Source organism: Neopsephotus bourkii, unplaced genomic scaffold (assembly GCF_033783945.1).
Source record: "Neopsephotus bourkii isolate Nb327-2 ecotype Australia unplaced genomic scaffold, CSIRO-AGI_Nbou_v1 NB_1765, whole genome shotgun sequence".
NCBI lineage: Eukaryota > Metazoa > Chordata > Aves > Psittaciformes > Psittacidae > Neopsephotus > Neopsephotus bourkii.
In genome coordinates, this window is record NW_026902239.1 from 4,359,377 (window position 1) to 4,382,301 (window position 22,925).

The 22,925-nt window shown below is 38.0% G+C and overlaps 1 protein-coding gene across 2 annotated transcripts in view; it reads left to right on the top strand.

The window, feature by feature from the left end:
- Nucleotides 1–22,925, top strand: part of MAP3K5 (mitogen-activated protein kinase kinase kinase 5) — a 99,394-nt gene that overhangs the window by 67,860 nt on the left and 8,609 nt on the right. For both annotated transcript variants that reach the window (XM_061378464.1, XM_061378463.1), the window contains 13 exons: nt 2,567–2,662; nt 3,872–3,953; nt 5,852–5,985; nt 10,216–10,343; nt 11,358–11,494; nt 12,487–12,592; nt 13,604–13,761; nt 14,215–14,392; nt 15,200–15,220; nt 16,091–16,268; nt 16,370–16,538; nt 18,872–19,057; nt 22,617–22,722. In XM_061378464.1, the coding sequence (XP_061234448.1) occupies nt 2,567–2,662; nt 3,872–3,953; nt 5,852–5,985; nt 10,216–10,343; nt 11,358–11,494; nt 12,487–12,592; nt 13,604–13,761; nt 14,215–14,392; nt 15,200–15,220; nt 16,091–16,268; nt 16,370–16,538; nt 18,872–19,057; nt 22,617–22,722 (1,679 nt within the window). The remainder of the gene's footprint in view (nt 1–2,566; nt 2,663–3,871; nt 3,954–5,851; nt 5,986–10,215; nt 10,344–11,357; nt 11,495–12,486; nt 12,593–13,603; nt 13,762–14,214; nt 14,393–15,199; nt 15,221–16,090; nt 16,269–16,369; nt 16,539–18,871; nt 19,058–22,616; nt 22,723–22,925) is intronic.

Here is a 22,925-nt window from a genome sequence, read left to right on the forward strand (position 1 = left end):
ATGCTTTGTTGACCTCTTAAACACAAACGTTTATGATTGAATCAGGCCAAAAAATATTGTTAAAAGCTTTATCAGAGTTTTTTGAGCATGGCTGCTACCCTAAAGTGATTTGCATCTTAGGTTATCCAGAAAAGTTACTAGTGTTCTGTAAAGCTGACATCATAGAAGCAAAAAGATACCAGCTTTATTTTTCCAATTTAAAAATAAAAAATAAAATAGCAGGCTGAAGTTGCTAGGCTACAAGTTGGCATTTTCGCAGTGCTCGGGACAAGCCCTGATTATGAAATAACTGCTACCTGTGGTGTTTCTGTGGGAGAGTGCCTCTAGAGGTCATGCTGATGAATGTAGTGTTAGAAGCAGTGAAAAAGTTGTATTCAGATCTGCACCCAATTTTCTTTGCAGCTTAAGAATTGGTAACAGGGATGTTTATCTTCCATCCCAAGTTCTTAGAGCTTGGAATCTCATCAGACTGCTTAACTGTGACAGGGGGAGGTGTCTGTACTGCTACACTTCCAGAAAACAGGCCAAAGTTTCACTGAGCTGCTTTTCTGTGGTTGTTGCCAATGGTCAGCTGTTTTATCTGCTGCTTCATCTGCAAGTTAAAGCAAGCCATAATTAAAGCGTTTGCAGTATTTCTCATGGTCTAAGGGAGTTCTGGATGCACGCGAGCTGGGCACAAGCCATGCTCCATCATGCTTCCCTGTTTGTCTTCAGAGTTTCACAAGTGCAGAACCAACTCTGCTGTCACAGAAATCAGTGGGTATTGTGTGTCCCTGCAAACTGTCAAAATGAGGCATTTCCTGAGCAAATTATCCTGTCTCTTTTTATAACTTGGTATTTTTTAGTCTTTGTTTTGTTTTTTTTTGTTTTTCTTTCCAGGGAGGAAAACATAATTTAAGCACTGTAAACATTCACTTAAAGGCCTTAAATATTTATGACTTTGCCTGCCCTCTATGTACACTCCACATCCTTACCCTTTTATTCACTGCTGTGTTAGTCAGTGGCTTCTGTGCACGTCAGGTTTAAACTGACAGTGCGTTCAGTAAAATGTTCAAATTCACATGAAACTCAAGTGAAATGAATGAGTAATTCTGTTAATATCAGTTACTCCATATCTGGAGAGTTTACCTGTGTGCTTTAAAATGTTGAAGTAAAAGCTAATGTATAAACTGGGGACAGTGACTGTCTTCCCAGATGTGTACATTACTTAGCACTTATGAATTTTTCCTAACATAACAATGAGTCATCACCCCCAAAGGCAAATATTCTTATAATTAAGCTTTCTCTTCTCATAAGCAGCTTTATGAAAGGCAGGCCTCCCAGCTTGTCTGAAGAGCCATTTATCAAAACTTGCAGAGTACCATAGAGTAATCATAAAAGGAAGCAAGGATCAGACAACCACAGACACCTATTAAAGGTGGAAAATGACAAGTATTTCCTGATATTGAAAGAAAAAACAATATCAAATCATCAGTCCTTTGGCACAATGGAGAATACCATTCTACTCTATTGTGCTATAAATTAAGTAAAATCACGGTGGCTATCTTGATCCAAATAAGAGATTGATTTCACTAGGACTGTGGATTTTTTTTCCCACATCATAAGAATGTTAAGGAGACTTAATTTGTCTTCATTTCTCAAATACTTCAATATATAATCTTGTAACACCCTAGCCATCTTGTTTTTTTTATGTTTTCTAATATGGTAACAATAAATTATACTGCATAAGTTTAACACCTGGCACTCAACATGTGACAAAGTTACAAGATTCAAATAATGCTTAATACTTTACGTAAGGAGCACAGTAACAATGTGCATATGTAACAGTCCTGGTGAATAAATATCTTTGCAAGTGCTGCAGCAGCCTACTTGGGTTAGAACACTGACAACTGTACCAGAGTTTGCACTGCTTCTGCTCTTCTGTTGAGACATCTATGGATCCATGAGAAAATGACATGCATATTTCCTCATTATCTTTGTTCTGTTATAGCAAAGAAAGTCAAAACTGAAGAAAGACATGAGTGGGCAAGGGCCATGAAGTCATTCACCTCATTTATTGATGCTGATTTAATTTTAAAGTTTTGGTACATTGATACATACTATCAGTGTACTAGTTCACAAGGAACTGATGGGAAATTTCTGTCTTCAGGATTGAGCTGTGGCTGATTCCTATAGCAGGATGAGCTCATGATTTGAGGTGAAATCCAGCTTTCTGACATGATCTTGAAACCATGTTTCATCTTGGCTGCAGGAGTGGAATTTGAGGGCCTTACCTAAATGTACTTAAGACAAAAATGACTCAGGTCAATGGAAGTAATCCTATTAAATTCTTTGCTCCTACTCATTCTTCTGCAATGTGTGGTCTGTGGGGGCAAGCTGAATGATAGCAAACAACAAAATGAGAACTCTGGAGGACACAAGAGTATAATTTTACAATAAGGAAAAGTTTCTTAGGTTTAATTTAGTGATTTCACATATTAAATGGATTGATCTGTGTGGTTTGATATAGCTGGTAGGAGTCCAGATGTGTTTTTCTAATAATATGTTCTTTTGGCTGTTCTTTCAGCATTTCGAAGTTTGAAGAACGATGCTGTTTCCTTTATGTGCTGCACAATTCAGATGACTTTCAAATCTATTTCTGCACAGAACTTCATTGCAGAAGGTGTGCCATTTGTTATTTCAAAAAGCCCACCATGGCCTGTGGTGGAGTAGATGCACAAAAACACGCACAGAAGGGACTGACTCTTTCAGAGCTGTGGTGATCATCTTTCGAGTGAAAGCTTAGTACTGCAGCATCCTGGAGCTGTGAGGTTTGGAGGGTCAAGGTGCAAGCTCAGACAAATGTTAGAAACTAATATGATTACAAATTTAATTATTTTTAACATACTTTTGGGGTTATTTTTCTAATATTTGTCATATTAAGGCTTAGTACAAGTGTTTGTTGCTGCCAATCCAGCAAAACATCCTAAACTTCAAATGGACTTTCTGAAGTGGGAATATTTGGGATAAAATTTTATTTATGAATATAAAAAATCACACACTTTATTTCCTTTATGTTAGCAACACGTTCATGTAAGTAAGATTGTACCAGTATCCCTACAGGATACTTGGTAAGGGTTTGTTGCACAAAATTAGGTGTGTCTCAGTTTTTCTATGCTGTGTTTCTGCTCCATAAGCTTGAGGGCTGTGGTCTTGAATTGATCTAGAAGGCATTTCAGAGGAAATTTCTTGTGTTTTTGTTTAAAAAAATAGATCAGCTTTGCCAAATATCACTGCAATACTCCATGTTAACAGCTGTGGCCATCTCTAAGTCCAATCTTGAGCTTATGCTTTCATTCATTCCAGTTCATATAGGTTCTTTTACCATGTTCATTCACCTCCATATGTGAGCATTTCTTAGAAGACAAGTGAGCAATACCTTAGCATGACATATACTTGCATTCTTTTAAAGGGGTAGGAGTCATATGTGACAGGTTGGGTTCTTTTTTTATGGAAAGTTGTAAAATAAACCCCCTTTTCATTTAAACAAAAACTTGAAGCTAGCCTTCCCACACTACAAAAACTTCTCCCAACGTAGGCAAGATTTCTAGGCCTTTGTCAAGATGATTCAGTCTTTTTGTTGGATGTAAAGAAATGCTGGTATAGGATGAGAATTTCACTGGATACATAGATTTTGAAATCTGAATTATGTTAATTTCAGACATCAAACTTGCCAACAAACAAATTTTTCCACTGAGTTTATACTTACTGTACTCAAGTCCTCTTTTGGTTCATCCATTACTTGAGAGAGAATCATTCCTTTTGTCCACATACTGTCTCAGGTGTGTATTTGCCTTTTTTTTTTCTTTCCTTTTGTTTTTCCCTTTTACAGGTTTTTTGACATGGTGAACAGTATCACTGAAGAACTAGGGAAGACTACAGAGGAAGGGGAATGTGATGGGGACTCTCTAGAGGTATGTTCTCCTTCCCCTCCACTTCCTAATGTAGTAAGAATTTGGGGCTTCTAGTGTAGCATTTCACTGAAGGGAGTAAATTACTGTTCTGTGGAAGAAGTTAGACAAGTTATTGTTTTCAAAATTTTATACTGTACTGTTTATAAATTAATTAATCTTTTTAATGATCTTAATGTAGTTTTTATAACCAGCATAGCTAAATCTCTTGCATTTCAGGTAGCATACTCACTTAAGAAGCTACTCAGATCTGGAATTCTCCAGTCGTGCTTATTGCAGAGTGACTCTTGTAACAGTTACTTCATAGTGTAATCATAGGCAGCATTAGCATCTGTTTAAATTTTAAAGACTGTTTGTTGTCTGTGTCATGCATCACTGGAATCGTGTGCACTTACATTATTGGCAGATTGTCTGCACAACAAGTAAGGATATAATTGTGGTAAAGGAAGGCTTGTCCCTGCTAGTTGCCATCTGTAGGCAAACATGGCAATAACAGCAAACTCAAATGAGGTGATTATACTGGTGCTGCTGGGAACTGGTTTTATACCTTTAGCCCACTAACTCACCCTGAAGCTTAGGATGCCCTGATTCTGCTGGCACCCCTCTTAGCTAAGTTACATCTTGCTGTTACACTCTGTATTCTCACTTTGGGTTTCTGTCTGAACATACACGTAATTGAAAAGTGAGTACAGGGCCACTGGGTGCAATGCAGTACTTAGGGTGTTTAGGCTTTCTTTCAGACAGGGAACAGGATAGAATATCTAAGCCCATGTTTTATCGCATGAAAATCTGGTGTCCCAAAATTCTAGAGGCATGCAGTCAGTGCCACATAAGTAATACAGACAGCCTTTTGTTCTGGTTTTGATGTTGGCATTTTATAATACATCTGAAATTGGAGATGGGACAGACTGTGGTGACCTATGGGATAGAAAAATATCCTATAATGACAACATTAGGATGCCTAATTTGTTTATCTTAGCAAAAAAGAAAAGCAGTGGGTGACTTGATTACAATGGTTAAGTATTTTTACAGGAAAATTATGAAGTGCTAATAGCCTTTTTTACTCTATTGAATAAAAATGTAATTAAACAGTGACACCAGAGAAATCTGAATTAAGAAGCTGACTTCACCATGAAAGTAATTAATTTTTGAAACAAAGTAATGAAAGAAGTAGTGGATTCTTTCTAATAAAAGATAATAGTCTTTATGAGGAGGAAAATAAAAACTATATAGGCATAAACTACTGGGTTTAGCATGAGAGGAGTGAGTGTGTGTGAGATTACATGTCTGTGTTACACAAGAGGCCAGGTCAGTTAATCTGTCTAATGACCATTTCTGGACTGGCCTTAAACTCTTTGAAATTCAAATTCAGCTGAAACGATGCTTAATACATTGCAATCCTGACACCTCTGTTGGCACACTCTGCTGGCTGACCTGGCACTGGCAAAACTGAGGTTATGCTGGCTTTGGAAGATGTGGTCAGGTCAGGAGAGTATCTGGAATTAATTAAGTGTATCCTGCCTTGCTTTGTATGCCAGTTTGGGAGCCTAGGCTCTGTTTGGCGCAGAGCGCCCTCTGTCGTCTTGTTTTCCCAGCACCTGCCAGCAGAATTGCAGATACTGTTGAATAAGGCATGCAAGGGTACCTACACAGAACAAGTAAAGGCTAGGTTAGCTTTATGCACCCATCTAAAATGGCTACCGTAGAAGCCAGTGCTTCTTGTATAGTCAGTGGAGAAATATAGGCATGTCTGCACAGGATCAGAATTGTCGAAGTGTTTTTCTTTCCTTCGTCATGGTCTGCAGAAAGCAACTAGTATCTTAAATACCTTAATTATGAGCACAGGGTCAGATGGACTAAATCTTATCCCTCTGTTTGATTTAATGTTGTTTGCCTTGCAGTATGATTATGAATATGATGAAAATGGTGAGCGAGTCATCCTGGGCAAAGGAACTTACGGCATTGTATACGCAGGCCGAGATTTGAGCAATCAAGTCAGAATTGCTATTAAAGAAATCCCAGAGAGAGACAGCAGGTATAGTAACTGTGCCTAGTTCCAAATTTTGTGCATTACATAATTTCTTCAGTAACATGATCAACCAGCTTGACCAAGGAGTACCTTTTCCATAAAGCTGTCTGTGGTATATGATGGTGTTCTGTCTTTGTAACTAGACATTTCCAAGTTGCAGAATAGATTACAATCACAGGTGAGAATTTAGAGTACTTTTTCTTTCCAAAAGAAATGTTGCTGAAGTGCAGAATCTGACTCAAACACCTAGTGATAAGCTCTATCTACTTAGACATGCTCAGGCATGTCCGCAGAAAAGAACTATTGAAATTCGATATTTGCAACATCCTTTAATATTCTGAGACTGAATTGTTGTGAAAGACATTCTCCTTTTTAATGTTTGTTCATCATTTATTATGAAGCCTCTTAACGTTAGAATAACGTGGAATGATCTTCTTGTCTTTTCTTTTTTTAATGCAGTCTCTTTATATATATATTTATTACCCTCTTTCATTTATAAAAGTTGCCAAGACCAGATACTTGATGTTCTTAGTACTTGTATATCTGATGTTCTTAGTACTTGTATATCTGTAGGCATCTAGTATTTTGAATACAGAGATTTTCACAAATGCTATTATAAAAGTAATAGCAACTCTGAAGATAAGATTTTTCAAATGAAACTGACTGTGTTAAACTGTCAAGTTATTCTTGCGCTCTACACTAGCTTTTGATTTTTGTAGTCAAGCATTGTACCATCTGCTTCTTAACAGGTGAGAGGGGTGCCTGGATCTTTGAAGTGCCTTTCAGACTGTAGAATATTGTCAAAGACCGTAACTTGGGCTTATGTTCAGGAAAGCTATGAAAATTAGGCAATACTGTCATTGCCATGGTTGGTAACAGAAAGGTAAATCACTCCTTCCCCAGTGGCTAAAGAAATACTTTTTCTAAAGGAAGGTTTTCTGATAAAGACAGATTCCTGCTGCTTAGTAGCAGGAGGAATCACATACTAGATGAACATAAGCATAATCTTCTGCCCATTTGGCTTTTTTGGTTGATGAAAAATGAATAACTTGTCCTTCAGCAGGATTGCCCATATTTTGACATGCTCCATTTCCTCTTTAGGAGGAAATAACCGTATCTTTGTTGTGCAGTGTTCAATCTACAACTAATACCAGCAGCGAAGCTAGTTTTACCCATCCCTACAGAGTAGTCATCTTAAAGAGAGAGCTAGCATTCAAAACAGTAAATACAAGAGACTATCGTAACCCACCGGAGTGGCTGCTGTTCTTCTTTCTTTTATCTAGAATGTATGTCCCTGTGGGTAAAACCACTGTTTATGAAAAAGGAGCATTATTCTGTGCAACCTCAAGAACTTAAATTGGAGCCTAGATGCTACCAGGACATTGTGATAAGTCTTATAAAGTTTTCTTTGTGTCATTTACAAACTGGAAAATTAGTAATGCCACCTGGTGTCCTGGCTTTAGTTTCTTTTTCCTGGGCCTTTTTTGTGGACCTTCCTTCAGTTATTCTGTTCTCACTTGCTGTTCTCTTCATTGTCATTTAAGAAACAAATACCTCAAAGTCTTTCTGAATCCATGCATATATTGACTGTTCGATATAGATATGTGTGTGATCTAACAATTTTTCTATAATTATAATTATGGAAAGGGAAATCCTTCCATCCTCCATATTGTTATTGTATATTTAACTTCAACATATGCTACAATTTCTCAGAAATTACGGCATCATTACATATAACAATCTTTCTTAAAATTTAGTTGAAAGTTTTGTATGTACTAAGAAGAAACTAATTGTAACAACCGTGGTTAACAGAATAGCTGGAAGAGAGCAGTAACTACTTTAAAGGAAGAAAAAAACAAGATCATCCAGATTTTTCATCTCCAATACACATTTTAAAAGAATTTCCAGTGGAAAAGGTTTCACATTCAATGTGCAAAGCATACTGGAAAAGAGATTATTAAGAGCCGTTAGTTTTTTCTCTGGACTTCCAAAAATATTTACAGGCTTCCAGGACAAGTTTCAAGTATTATTCTTTTAATGGCAGAGTAAAAGAATATTACTAAAATTATTAATTAATTTCTAATTATAATCTGATCCTTTAGCACCTTGAAAGAAATCTATAGAAATCTATAGAAAGAAAATGTAATCATCTCTGAAGCTAATTCTCACCACTTTCAAAGTAAAAATCCATCTTTTGGATTCGTAAGAAATAATTAAGTTCTGAGTCAGAACATGCAATGGCCAGGAAGGCAATGATTTCTGTGTAAAAAGCAGCAAGTCTTTGATATAGTATGTTAAATATAAGCTACTGAATAATTTACTTAACTGTCAGGAATTAAGAATGCATATGGAAGTGTATTCTGAAAGAAAATGTTCCTGCAGTGCTGTTGCCCTCAAGTGCATTTTCATAGCTACAAAATAGTACCAGTGGTCATACAAAGTTTCCAAGTTAAAGTAAAAAACATGTTAGATGATAATAAGATCTAGCTTTCTAGGATTAAGAATTTGTCTTTCTTCATACCACTTAAAGTTGCCTAATGGCTAAGTTCTAAAATTATGTTTCATCCCACTGGAGAATTTTCTTACAGCTTTATTTTATTTGCTAAGTTATTTTAGTTGCTCAAGACTCAATTAACTGTGCAGTGTACGAGTGCAGGGAGAATTATAATGGTCTTGCTGTTGCTGCGCTGAATGAATATCCCATTAATAGTATTCAGGAATATAATCTCTGATTTTGCATTTCTGGATGACTAACAGGGTAGTCAGAATCTTTATAGTTGTGTGGAGAGGCAAACCAAAACTCAAATTAGTTTTGGGTAAATAGGTTGGGTTGAGTTTCATAATCACACTTTTCATTAACCAAATACTTTCCTTGATTCCTGCAGCAGTTGTTTTCCAGAGAGGTTTTCAGATGCCCACTTTTCTTCCTTTTTTTTTTCCCCATTCCACTTGAAGAGTTCAGTGTCCACCTGCAGCTTGAGCCTGTTCTTAGGGTGAGCTGATAGCTGCCTGTCCCTAACAACTTAAATTGTGCTTTGATTGCATTCCTGGCACTGGCACTTGACTGGATCCAGGGAGAGCTAACTCCTGGACTTGAGGCAGCAGGAAGCTACCCCTTCTGTCATAAATAAGTAAAATCAAAGTTTTCTACCAGTTCACTAGGGGATGAGAAAGTACCAGTATGGGTGTGAAAGTGTTATGCTGAGAACAACCTGGCGAATGTGGCAGTTAAGCTACTCATTTTGGCGGCAAGTAGCTGCAAAGTTGAGTTTGCTGTTATGTTTAGCACTCCCTCAGTATAAGCATCTGACCGTGTAGGATACCAAGTAGAATACTTGCTCAAGATTCTGCAGCTCCATCTCACATCTTTGCTGACAGAAGGAGGTGTGTGTCCCTCATCTATTTCAGCTACTCTGAAAGTCTGACTGCAGATGTTAGTTCTTTACTGAAAGTAGCCACCAGACTTCCAACATATTGTCTGTGTATTGCCAGAGCATACACAAGATCTGACAGCTGACCTGCTTCCAGCTCACCCAGGGTTGGAAGAAGAGCATTAGGGCTGGCCCAGGGAGTACATTGGATTCTGAGTCCTGGTGATGTTCCACACTGGAAAAGGTTCCAAACTCCAGAAACGTTTTTTGCAAAAAGACTGCTGAAAAGCTTACATGTCTGAAAAATATTTACCCTGGACTAAATTGCATTTAATGAAATTGTTTTGATCAGTTCTTCTAAATATCTCCCCATTAAATTATTCCGGTTTTCTTACCCTGATAGCTATCCACTCTTGATTTCAGATAAGACTTCTACTTTAATTAATTAAAAATTAAATGGTGATTTGTTTTCATTATTGAGGCAGTTTTAGTTATACACTAACTTTAAGGTTTACTAGTTCACTTGGGCATTAATCTGAATCCAGCTGCTTGCACAACTATTTATGCTGTTCTGGTTAGTCTGGAGAACAGTTAATTTTCACAAAGTTTGTTCTTCTCAGTCTGTTTGTGTACATTTATAATGTTTGTGTGTGTATGAGTACACAATATTATATTTACTTTACATAAGTTATGTATATTTATATAAGATTACATATTTTTGTAGGATCTGGTGGTCACAACCACCACAGTTATTTTCAGTGTAAATGTGTTTCATGGGACCTAGAACAGAACTTCAGCTACTAGAGTAAACACAAGGCTTTCTTCCTGAAGTTCAACATTGAATAAGTTGCTTTATTCTTTCCAGGTACTCCCAGCCTCTGCATGAAGAAATAGCTTTGCATAAGCATCTCAAACATAAGAACATTGTCCAGTACTTAGGTTCTGTTAGTGAGAACGGCTTCATTAAGATATTCATGGAACAGGTGCCAGGTGGTAAGTTCTGGGGGAGACTAGTTTGGTGGTTGGTTTGATTGGTTGGTTTTTAACATTTTAAAAGTATAAAAAATGGAAGTACTGCAACAAGACATATTTTATGCAAATAAAATATTCTTTAATGTCTCTTTCATAAATTAATGGGAAAAACTGTGTCTTCAAAGTGCTCAAATTTCTCGGTATTCAGATCGCCTGTGCTACAGATAAAGCTCAGATCATTGCTATGGCAGGTGAGCTCCTTTTACCTACAGATCTGATGCTGGACACCAGGTGCACACCAAAGCTGCTCTATCACTCATCTCCTCAAGTGAGAGAGAAAGGGGAGAAGAAATACAACAAAAGTCTCATGGGTTGAGATAAGGACAGGGGGAGGTCACTCACCAGTTACTGTCACAGGCCAAAATATGCTCAACTCAGGGAGAAGCTACCCTTGTAGCCACTTCTTACTAAAACCTTTCCGCACAAGCCTGGTAAGATCAAAGATGATCTGTGGTCATTCTACTAGAAAGACTGGAGTCTCACATGTCGGAGTCCTCCTCAGGTACCTAACACAAGAGAAGGATGATAGTGATTTCTCACTTTCTCTGAGACCAAAGAACTCACAGGAGTGAGATGCAACAAAAATCCCACTTCCTGAACTTGACTGTTTGAGAAACCATGGAGTTGGTGTATGTACAAGGACATGCACATGCACCCTTTTTCTCTCTTTTACAACATTCCCCTGGGACATCTTGTTCCCAGGCATAGGACAGAGGTGAGCACATCGATTAAGTTGGTTCTGATCTGCCTGCTTGAGGAAGTGTATGTTTCTCTGCTCTGCAGCTGAGGCCTGTGGAGATACTGAGACTCTTTTTAATTACTCAGGCCGGTGACAATAATTAAGCATTTACCTGGAGAGGCCTTTGGTTATGGAAGAGGAGCCTACACTTGGTTTGGGATTGATGCTTGTTCTTATTTTTTTTTCTATGGGGAGAAAGCAGAATTTAATTAGATTTTTACTCTCCAAAATTATAGGCAGCCTTTCTGCTCTTCTACGATCAAAATGGGGACCGTTAAAAAACAATGAGCAGACAATTGGCTTTTACACCAAGCAGATTCTTGAAGGATTAAAATACCTCCATGATAATCAAATAGTGCATCGAGACATAAAGGTAAGAATTCGCAGAGAATTAAGCCTCACAGTGTTATGTCACTGCATAGCCATTTATTTCTCCTGTCGTTTGAAAACTTTCAGAAAAGGTTCTTGTTATCACCTACTCTCTTCGCTGTTCTGAACTGCGCATTAGGTAGTTGAACCACTGCTGATTTGAATTTGCACCAGCAAGATATATTGGGTTTTATTTTGTTTTTGTTTTTGTTTTGTTTGTTTTTTTTAATTTGGGGAGAATTGACATACAGCCACTTAAGATGTGATAAAAAAGATATTTTTATTTCTGTTTTCAGTGACATAGAATCATAGAATGGTTTGGGTTGCAAAGGACCTTAACGTTACCTAATTCCAATCCCCCTGCCATAGGCAGGGACACCTCACACTAGACCATGTTGCCCAAGGCTCTGTCCAACCTGGCCATGAACACTACCAGGGATGGAGCGTTTACCACTTCTTTGGGCAACCTGTTCCAGTGCCTCACCACCCTCACAGTAAAGAACTTCTTCCTTATATCCAACCTCAATTTCCCCATTTTAGTTTAAATCCATTACTCCTTGTCCTATCGCTACAATCCCTGATGAAGAAGAGCCCCTCTCCAGCATCCTTGTAGGCTGACCAAACTTTCATAAAAGCTTATTAGAAGTGAAGAATATTGTGTAATGGATATTATCAGGTTCTTTTCTAAGGAGATTGCAGATGAAAAAATTTCCTTCCTCCCCCCCCCCCCCAAAGGACATTTTCCTTTTTTTCTTTCTCTTAGTATTCTTTAATTTGAATTCTTGTAGTAGGAGTTCACTTTGAGGATGAAGTTTTTGATAGTGGAAGTACATAAGGTAGGAACACTATAGATTCCTCTTTCATGTCCCCTCTTGAGGGCCTTAGGAGGTAATTGTTACTTACTAAAGAGTGTATTGTAGAAACAGGCTGTTGCAATAAGTCTTAAATTAAGAGTCAGCAGAGAAATATAATTACTCTGAATGTTCTGTTCCTCAGGGTGATAATGTGCTTATTAACACGTACAGTGGAGTGTTAAAGATTTCGGACTTTGGAACTTCAAAGAGACTTGCAGGAATCAATCCATGTACTGAAACCTTCACTGGTATGTTCCCAGAGGAGAGACTCTTTCCTCACTTGATCTGTGTGTGTAGGGTCAGAATCCACAGCTGCTGAACTTTCATTTACTTAAAATCAACATTAGAGATTGCTGCAAGAATAACTTCTTGTAAACCTAATCTTAAGCTATACACTGTTCTTGTATGCACTGTTCAAAGAGAATGCTGTTTTGAAGTTCCAACTTGAGACATGAAAGACCTCTGCAACATAAGAGCTCTGTTTTTCCTATGCTGTATTTGAGTTTGTTTCTTCTGTATGGATGGTTTCTTTATTTTGCTGATAAGGATAACTTGACTGGCTTGGACATCTGGCTTCATTTCCAGAACTGCTTATGTACAGAGCTTGTCATTAACTTGAACTTCCACTAGACCAGGTTGCTCAAAGCCCCGTCCAACCTGGCCTTGATCCTCATTCTGCTTGATCATTTGATTGGATGTTAAATCATGTAGTGGCAGTACATTAAATAATTATACAAAACGAGAAGTGACTGTTATTTTAGTTCCATCCTCTCTCTGTTCTTCCATTTCTGCTTTAAATGGAGAGAATGCAGAATGATGTGTCAGGTTGATTCCCCTACTTCAGAAAAAAGTGCTCATATCACCTGCTATTTTAGGTTCAGATTTCAGGTTTCACTTCCTTTTCCTTTCTGAATGCAATTCAGAGTTATTTTCCTTATTTTAATCTTAATCTATAGTACACTAAATGAAAACTAGGTCTCATCCAAAGCTCATTGAAGCCTCTTAAATTTTCATTGACTTTGAAAAACTATATCATCAGATCAGTAGATGATTTCAGATGCTTTTAGCACAAGTAATATTTGGAATGGTATTTTGAGTTTTACATAGACTGCATATGAAAAGTTGTGAATTCTGAGTAACAGTATTTTTAACTCCTCTGATACTGCTCACTCCTCAGTGACTTTGTCCCTCTTGTCCTTTTGCTATCTGTTTGAAGCATTAGTCCACCTAAGTGAAAACAAAGAGTGTGTTTTAAACAGGTACCCTTCAGTATATGGCACCAGAGATCATAGACAAAGGGCCACGTGGCTATGGGAAGGCTGCAGACATCTGGTCACTGGGATGCACAATCATTGAGATGGCCACAGGGAAGCCCCCATTTTATGAACTGGGAGAACCACAAGCAGCTATGTTTAAGGTCAGTCACCTTCCTTGTACAGCTCACACCAGTATTTGTAAACACAGGAAATCTTATGACTGTTTTGGAGAAGCTAGAATTAGAGATCGCAGGAAAAGAAGATAAAGGAAATGCTTGATTAGTGAGGATGTTGAGAAGAATGAGCTGATACACTGAATGGGAGTGCTGTGTAGTTTTAGAGAGTAATGGAGCAATAGCAGCTATTCACCTGAGAAAAGACAAAAGTTTTCTGCTTTTCAAAAGCCTATACTTGCAATTCGGGGGGGTTTAATGTAATTATTTATACAGTTTGGAGTAGGTTTTTTTCCTATAAATTAATATATTAGTTACAGAATGATAATATAACTTCAGAACAGTATACCACTTTTACTATGTAAACACTTTTTTTTGATGCTGTGTAGTGTTTGGGAAAAGAACAGTGTAGGCCATTGTTTCTCCCTTGACTTCTCTCAGGTGGGAATGTTTAAAATACACCCAGAGATTCCTGAATCCATGTCTGCAGAAGCGAAGGCTTTCATATTGCGTTGCTTTGAACCAGATCCTGATAAACGGGCTTTTGCTCATGAGCTACTTATAGATGAATTCTTGAAGGTTTCAAGTAAAAAAAGAAAGTCCCCATCAAAGCTGTCAGGTAGGCATTGCTAAACTCAGTTTGGATGTTTTCTTTTGTCAATGATACTGATGATACAGTCTTTAAGATGAACAGAGCACATCACCATCCCAGGTGAAAGTTCAGTTGTAATCTTCTGTTTCAACAGCTTGCTGCAGGAACACTGTTGTAGCAGAATTCTGTTATCATGTTGTTACAGACATGATTCATATAAATATTTCTAATCAGGTTTCTAAAAGTCTGTTCATGGTTCTGTGAAGCTTTTGTGGTTGTTGGGGTTTTTTGTTTCTATGGTTTAGCATATGTTATAATTCAAAGAATGTTTGCATAGAGTACATTTTGTATTATGTTAGAACTTGCTATTGAGCCTCGGGGGAGTTTTCTACATGAGCAAAATAATCTTTGTCCCACAGTGAATGTGCATGCACTGCATTACTCTTGTTTCATGTCCTCATTTCCTTTACCGTTATTATGGAATTACAGACAGTAAAAAAAGGAGATTTGAGAGTTTAAGTGACATATTCTTCATGTACGTATATATAAAATGAAAATATTTTCTGCATATTTTTAGCATGATACCTAAAAGAAATACAAAGACCATGTAAAGGAGATGGCATTGGATGATCATTGTTAATGTGGTTTTCACACCCCACGCCCCTGCTTAAAATTAACTTTAAATTGCAATAAATTACACATTTAGAGCATGCAGACAGGAGAGTCCAGGTAGCCCATAAAAATGGGAAGAGAGTTACCCTTTAGACTGTGCTTATTTTATCAGTTCATTTCAGCACATTTAACTTGATTTTTTTCTTTGCTTTTCTCCCACAGTTCTTTCAGCTAACACAAATGGTGAGTTTTAACATACTGCTCTATCACAACATAATTGTGTAGATACGTGGTTATCACTTATTCTGGTATAATTTGTCACACTAAAATGCTGGAAAAACAAGTGGCCATAATGATGAAAATAAGTGACCTTTCTCTGTTAGGAACCTCTAATTTATTGTGCAAATTTAAAGTACTATTTGTAATCCTACCAGACTATGGCTTAATTGTCTAGGCAGGCTTGAAGAACTGCATTGTTGTTACAGGGCCATTTAGTGGAAATCTAAACAGGAAATGAAATGGTTGTTTTATAGTAGCAATAGGGCCAAGGTTTGTGGAGAAAAATAACACAGATTTTTATTAAGCTAAATTCTAGAACTGAAAAAAGTGGCATTTGAGACCGCATGTCAGGCCTGAGTGCAAGGATTTTCATCTCTTTCAGGAAATGAACTGGGGGTGGGTGGGAGGAACTGAACAAACCCATAGTTCCTTTCATGCTGAGTTACTATCAAAAGAGCATTTTGAAATATACACGTATGAAATAGGTATGAATAGTTTCTCGCAGCAGTAATATGTGCTCTGGATTTAAAAACAAAATTTCTGACTTAACTGATAATAAAAGATGCATATTCATGCCAGTGGTAGAATTTCATAAGGGACCTCCCAAAGAGCTCAGCATTTCCGTATCTCAGGAAGCTTTTGATTAAAAACGTAACTGAAAGATAACTCTATTCCAGAAGAATAAGCTTTAGGAGATTTTGTCAATTTTCTTTTAATATTTTATGCTGGTGTGGGGGAAAGCTGAGGTCTTCCTGTTTCCTCTGAGAGAATAGCCTTTTCACTTCAGAACTACTATGGCACAGTTCTAATGTCTAAATATTCCTTTATGAACAGAGTATCTTCGGAGTATATCCTTACCTGTCCCTGTTCTGGTGGAAGATACAAGTAGCAGCAGTGAATATGGTTCTGTCTCACCTGATACGGAATTAAAGATTGATCCATTCTCTTTCAAAACAAGAGCCAAATCCTGTGGAGAAAAAGATGGGAAGGGAATCCGGTCCCTTTTTCTGAGGTAAGGAGCTTTCTGGTGTTCATGTTATATGGTAGATTAGAAATGCATGTTTTGGGGTGGCTTTTTATAAAGTTTCTTTTCACTGAGTGTCTTTCATTCAGCATCCCAGATGAAAATTTTGAGGATCACAGTGCACCTCCTTCACCTGAAGAGAAAGATTCTGGGTTTTTCATGCTAAAGAAGGACAGTGAAAGGAGAGCCACCCTCCACAGGATATTAACTGAGGACCAAGAGGAGGTGGTGAGGAACTTGATGGAAGCTTTGGCTCAGGTATAGTAATTTCAGAAGGCAGCAAAAATTTTATGGAATTTTAAGACTTATCTGCAGTCAGCTGGAACTTTTGAAATTATACCATGTAAGCTTTCACAGTTTATTGGGGGTTTTGGGCTATTAAAAGTAGGCTTTCATGTTGTTTATGCTGCATTACATATGACTCTTGTGTTGTTTGCAAATAGTATATATATACCTGGGTAGTAGTGCTGGCCAGAGAAGAGAAAAACGTTTTCATGATAGTGTATTTTGACAGTGATTTTTTTCAATGGGATCAAGGCTGTCAGGTCAGCTCATGTAAAGCAGATCTTCCACGTGTGATTACCTTGCCCCTTCTAGAGTTCTGTCTTCTGGCTGAGTGATTTGATGGAGATACAGTTCTTTTGGCCTGTTTTGGCCTTATGTTATGTTATTGTGTAGAAAACAGAGCTGACTGTTCACCATTGCCTTCTAGCCAACAGCTGCAAAAGGGGAGGGAGGGCAAAAATAAATTGCAGTTGGGAGCATATATGGAGGGGAGGAAAGATGGAGTAACACTGGGAGCTACAGCAAACAACAAAATAATTGCAGAATGACCTTTTGGCACTCCTTTGTGGGGCAATTCACAGTGATGTATCAGTTGAGGATGACACCGAGTAACTTACAGGTCATGAATACACTGCTAAATGTTGCAACACCATAATTGGATGACTTGATTTTTTGTTCTTGCTTGTAGAGTGTGTGTTGGCAGTTAATTGACTTACTTCATTCTCAAGGCTAAGTATTGCTGGTCTAAAACATTTTTGTATAAAATGTGGCAACTCATCTTCTAAAGATAGTCCTGTTTCAGATGTTCTAAAGACAGTACTGTTTAGAAACTGATGCAAACAAATATGATTATTACACATGTACTACAGTTAATGTAATTGGAAATTGCTGCCGAATAAAAAGAGCTTCTAACTCAGTGGGGGCAGGAAGGAACCCACGGTTGTCCTGGTAACTATAGAAAGTGTTAAAATAGAAGACACTAAGAGAGATGCCCATGATCTGTGCTTTGCTAAAGTGTTGCTATAAAAGACACAGTGTGAAAGGAATAATCAGTGATTGTGAGAGGCTGAAACTCAATCACAAAATCTGGAGAGGGTGCTTAGTGTTTCATGCCTTCCTCAGCTGGGGCTGCAACAACCCAAGAAAGTAGCAGAGGGGCAGAGAGTTATAGAGCTGAAGAGTTCAAAGCACACATGCATGGGACTGTCTGGCCTTCAAGAGGATGCAGAACCCTTGACACCCAAGGATCGCTTTCTCCCTTGAAGAACACACCTTGTTCAGAGTAGGAAACTTGCTCAAACCACCAGAAAGTGGTAGTAATTGCAGTCAAGGAGAAGTTGAGTTGGCTTCTTATGTCCTGCTTAAATGCAAGAAGTTAGTAAGAGATGGAAGCCTGACTTGCTTGTTTTTTGTGTTTTTACATGAGCTACTGAAGTAGCAAAAATCTTAAAGGCATTCATCAGAATAAGCAGTATAAGCAAAAGACTGTATTTACTCTCTAAAGTTAGACCAACTGAATACAAATTTCGATTTCAAACATTAAGTCAAAGATAGAAAACCATGTCAGTTTTTCAACATAAAGTATTAGATGCTTATCCTGAAGGAAGTAATTATTTATATAGGCTAAAGATCTCTAATGTTGATTTCCACAACAGAATGACATATGGTGTTTGGTTCTCTTGAATTTGTCGGGTTTATGCCAAAATGTTACAGCTGGCCATTCATCAAGAACTATGCCTATAACATTGAGGTTTTAACTATAGTTAATTAATGCTGATGAGATGAAAAAATTATTTGATTACTTGAGAGAGAAACTAAAAATAAGAAAAAGCTCTAGAGCAATCAAGCATTCTACTGGCTAAAGCACTCATCCCTGAGGTAAAAGATCCTAGCCCCTGATCCTGGTCCACTTTGATTTGGAGAATTCACCTGATGACTGGCTGTACTGAAATGGATCCCTCACCCTGTCCTGTGGTAGCTGATCTCATTTTCATGTGAATAATTAAAAAGCTATTAGGGCAGATAGGTGGACACATGACATGTTGTAGCCCTGGACTTACAAGATCCAAGTCTGTCAAGGCATGCTGGGGACAGGGCAACCTGTATGGTTCCCTAACAAGAAACAGTGACCTCTTTTGGGAGGGTTATTCTCCTCCTCTAGGCTCCACACCCAGTGACTGTTGAAACTGTTCTTATGAAAAGTTTTTGTGAAGGAAAAAGTGCTATCAAAGCCTAAATCCTGATGAGGCATGCGTGTACATTTCAAAAGATGGCTATCAAAACTATTTTCCTCTCTTTTCTACCAGGGAGCTGAAGAACCCAAACTAAAATGGGAACACATCACAACGCTCGTTTCCAGCCTCAGAGAGTTTGTGAGGTCCACTGATCGTAAAATCATCGCAACCACTCTCTCAAAACTGAAACTGGAGTTAGACTTTGACAGTCATGGTATCAGTCAAGTGCAGCTTGTGCTCTTTGGTTTTCAAGATGCTGTAAGTTGTCATTTTTACAAAGAATTTTGTGCACCAAAACTGCTGGTGGGCATGGGGGGGGAGCTAAAAGCAAACAGAACTTCATAGCCCATAGTTATTGAAACAATAATATTTGGGGGCTTTGAACCTGTAATAACAAAAACCCAGCACACAGCCATGAGCTGGTTGCCATGCAGTCCTTTGGCAGGACACAGACCCTTAACACGACTGTTGAGATTTTGCTTATCAAGGATCTAGAAGGTTCAGCATGGTTGTGTGAACATTATGTCATAATACCAAAGCAGGAAAGCCTTTAAGAAAAATAGTATCTCATTTTGGAGGGTTTTCTGGTAAATAAAACCAACACTGAATGTCCGGCTTATCCTTCATAAATGTAGATCTATTGAATTTGAGTTTTCTTACAAACTAATACATTAAACCATGTTTTCGCCCCAGTAGTTGTCTGTTCACCTCATAATGTTGCATTGAGGCTTTATTCTAGTATTTTTGGTTAGCAGCAGATTTCTGCCAAGCTAAACATTTTCATTTCAATTTATAATAAGCAAGATAAGGAAGGAAAAAAGGCTACTTTCCTGCCAGTAATTAATGCAAAATTTATGATTTCCTACACTGAGCAACCAAATATACACATGGATACCCTTTAAGTAGGTAGTTTACCAAAAGCAAATGTTTTCTTCTTCTTAAGCTATGTATTTAAATGTTAGTTCATAAGGCTTAATGATTTAGAATAATAACCAGCATGGGAGGGTGCAGCTGTGCTCAGCATCACTTGTTCAAACTGAAGTCATGTAGTAAAAATGAAATGACAATTTAAGTAGGCATTAATGGTGGATGATGCTGTTAGCATTTAAACCTGGGGCACTCTGACAAGGAAGAGAGCTTTCAGGAAGGATTGCATAGCATGTAACCTGTTTGTTGCAGAGACAACACTGGAAAGAACTAGATGCTGTTTACAAGAAAACCCAACCAAACAAAAACCTAATGTGTGAAGTGAATCTGTAAAAGAGAGGCTTTCACAAACCAAAGTTTTCTCTTTGAGTCTTCACCTTTGAGTCACTTCAGCTCTCCATTCTGCTTGGCCTCATATTAATACTGTTTTGACACTTGGAAGAAAATATCCCAACCATACAAAGTCAAGAACAAAATGGGGTGGGGGGGAAGTACAAATATCTGGATTGGTTTTCTAATGGAGATGTTGCTGGGCATCAGTTGTTAAGTGGTAAATGCCTGATTTGTTTTCTTTTCAATAAAAAATTTACCCTCTTCTGTTAACTTCATCATTACAAGTTGTTGAGTTTTAACTGACAGATGTCTGTCATTACTATCTCTATTATTTAACTAAGATAACCCACAGAAAGTTCAGAGAAAAACTTTGCTTTATATGTGGCAAGTCCTAATTCTTTTGGACATACATTTTTACAGTAAAACACTGAAATCCAGATCAGTATCAGGACCTCAGATACTTCAGAGACTGGGATATTGCTAAAAGCGAGGGAAAGTAGTTCCCTTGTTCTCAGGACTAAATAAGGTAACCTCAGGTAACAAGGTTTAATAATCACAATATCCTCAATCAAAGCAACCAAGAAAAAAGAAAAAATATGTTTATGCTGTAAATGTGAATAGCGAAAACACGTTGTTGTGTTCTTGACAAAGTTACATTGTGCTTCTTCAGTTCTTAAATAAGCTACACACGTGAATGTCTTGGTAGGAGTCAGTATGGGAAGGTGCAGAGTGCTTGCAAAACAGGAGTTACGCTGCCTCAGAAGGCAAGCCCTTGAGTCCCTGAGGCACAGGGAGGGCTCCCCTGGCACTGCTGACAGCTCTCCAGTCCAACCACAGTGTCCAAGTGCCACCTCGTGGTTGGTCACTGGCAATAGACTTGAGAAGACAGCTAACTGCTGTGGGCTGACCCTGGCTGGCAGGCTCAGGAAAGCCTCCCTACCCAGTCGCTTATTCACTCCTTGCCAACGGGATGAGGGAGAGAAGCAGAAGGGCAGGAAGTGAGAAAACTTGTGGGTGAAGGTAAAGATTATTTAATAAGTGAAGGGGGAAAGACAGACTTCACAAGTGATGCAAAAGCAGTCACTGGCCACTAATGGACTAATCCCTCGCAAGTCCCTGAGCAGCTGCTCCTTTAGAAAAATTGCCTGCCTGGCTTTGTTGCTGAGGATGGTATCATATGGAAGGGAATATCTCTTAGGTCAGTTTGAGTCAGCTCTGCCGGCCATGTCCACCCCCAGCCTACTCACCGGCAGGGCAGCATAAGAAACAGAGAAAGCCCTGACAATGTGGAAGCTCTGCTTAGCAATAGCTGAAACGTGAATGCGTTACCAAGGCTGTTTTAGTCAGCCATCTGAAATAAAGCACCGTATGGGCAGCTGTGAAGAAAATTAACTCCATCCCAGCCAAACCAGTACAGGTACCAACACAAATTACTGCTTTACTCAGTACTGTTTATTTGGGACAGTGAAAATAGTATGATTAATAACTTTATTATTTTTTACACATCTTCTGAATCCATTATTTATGTACCTCCAGTCATTTTTACAGAGGGGTTAACACAGTGTGAGAGAATCAAACTAACCCCATTTGTAGGGAGATCTAAGAGTGAAGTATCTTCTTGCCATGTTATTCTAGTAAACTAAAGAAGTTGCCTTTTTTTCCCTTTTTTTTTTTTTTTAAATAAGGCTTGGAAAAACTTCATAATTTTCTAAATACAGTTTAACTTGTTTCTTCCTGCAACCTCTTGAGTTCTGCTTCAAAAAAAGCCTATTGCTTTGGACTGCTTTCATGCCCAAAAACCAGCACCAAGTCTGGTTTCTGCTACTGCCACATACAGTGACTAGGCATTATGGTCCCTCCTGCTTCTTTCCTGTCATTTGGGAGTTGGAAAACATTTCCCCCAAAGTAGAGATAATTCTTGCAAATGGCATGGAGCATCCATAGGGACACCTAGAAATATACCAAAAAGCAGTTTGAAAGCAGACCTGTGGACAATTAGTTTTCAACACTGGGTTGTTCCTGTCTGATTGTATGAAGTAAAAGGTAAGAGGAAAGAGAAAATGGCACAGTACACAAATAAAGTCCCCTGACTACTTAAACTAATGTTAATTAACTATTTTCTGAACCAAGGAGCAGCATTACATTAGTTCTTTGATATTTCCTACAATTGTACTTTAAAATAGATAAGTATTGCTCAGAGAAAGCAGTGAAAGCAATGCCAAAACAGTAGCAAGATTAAATAGCTTAAGTTAGAAGCCTTTCATAATATGGTCCTTCCACACCCATGAAGTGTTCTTAATTTCAGTATTGCAGTCATAAAATCACCAAATGCAGGCACTAGTTCTTGATAAAAAATACAAAATATTGCACAACTTGTAATAAAATCATGTAAGTTGGTGACACTGCCATTTTCTTCATTTAATGAGAATATGAAATAGTTTTAACCACCTGCTTTGCTACAGTATCTATAAGTTCAAATACCTTATCTATTGCTGACATATATTACAGTTTTATGTTAGGTGGGATGCAATATCTAAACCGAATTTTCTGTTGCTAGGTCAATAAAGTTCTCCGAAATCATAATATCAAGCCACATTGGATGTTTGCATTGGATAGCATAATCAGAAAAGCTGTGCAGACTGCTATAACTATTCTGGTCCCAGGTGAGTAATTTCTTAATACTTAGCAAATATTTATTAGTTGATCTCTTTAAACATAATTTAGAGTTGCAATTATGATACTTCACTTAAGATTTTGAAATTAGCAGCATCTTCTTTCCTGCTCACTGTCTGTTTTGCAGCTTCAATACTAATCAGTGTATTGCCCAAGTAATTTTGGAAAACATCTTTCCAAGATGTGCAGTCTA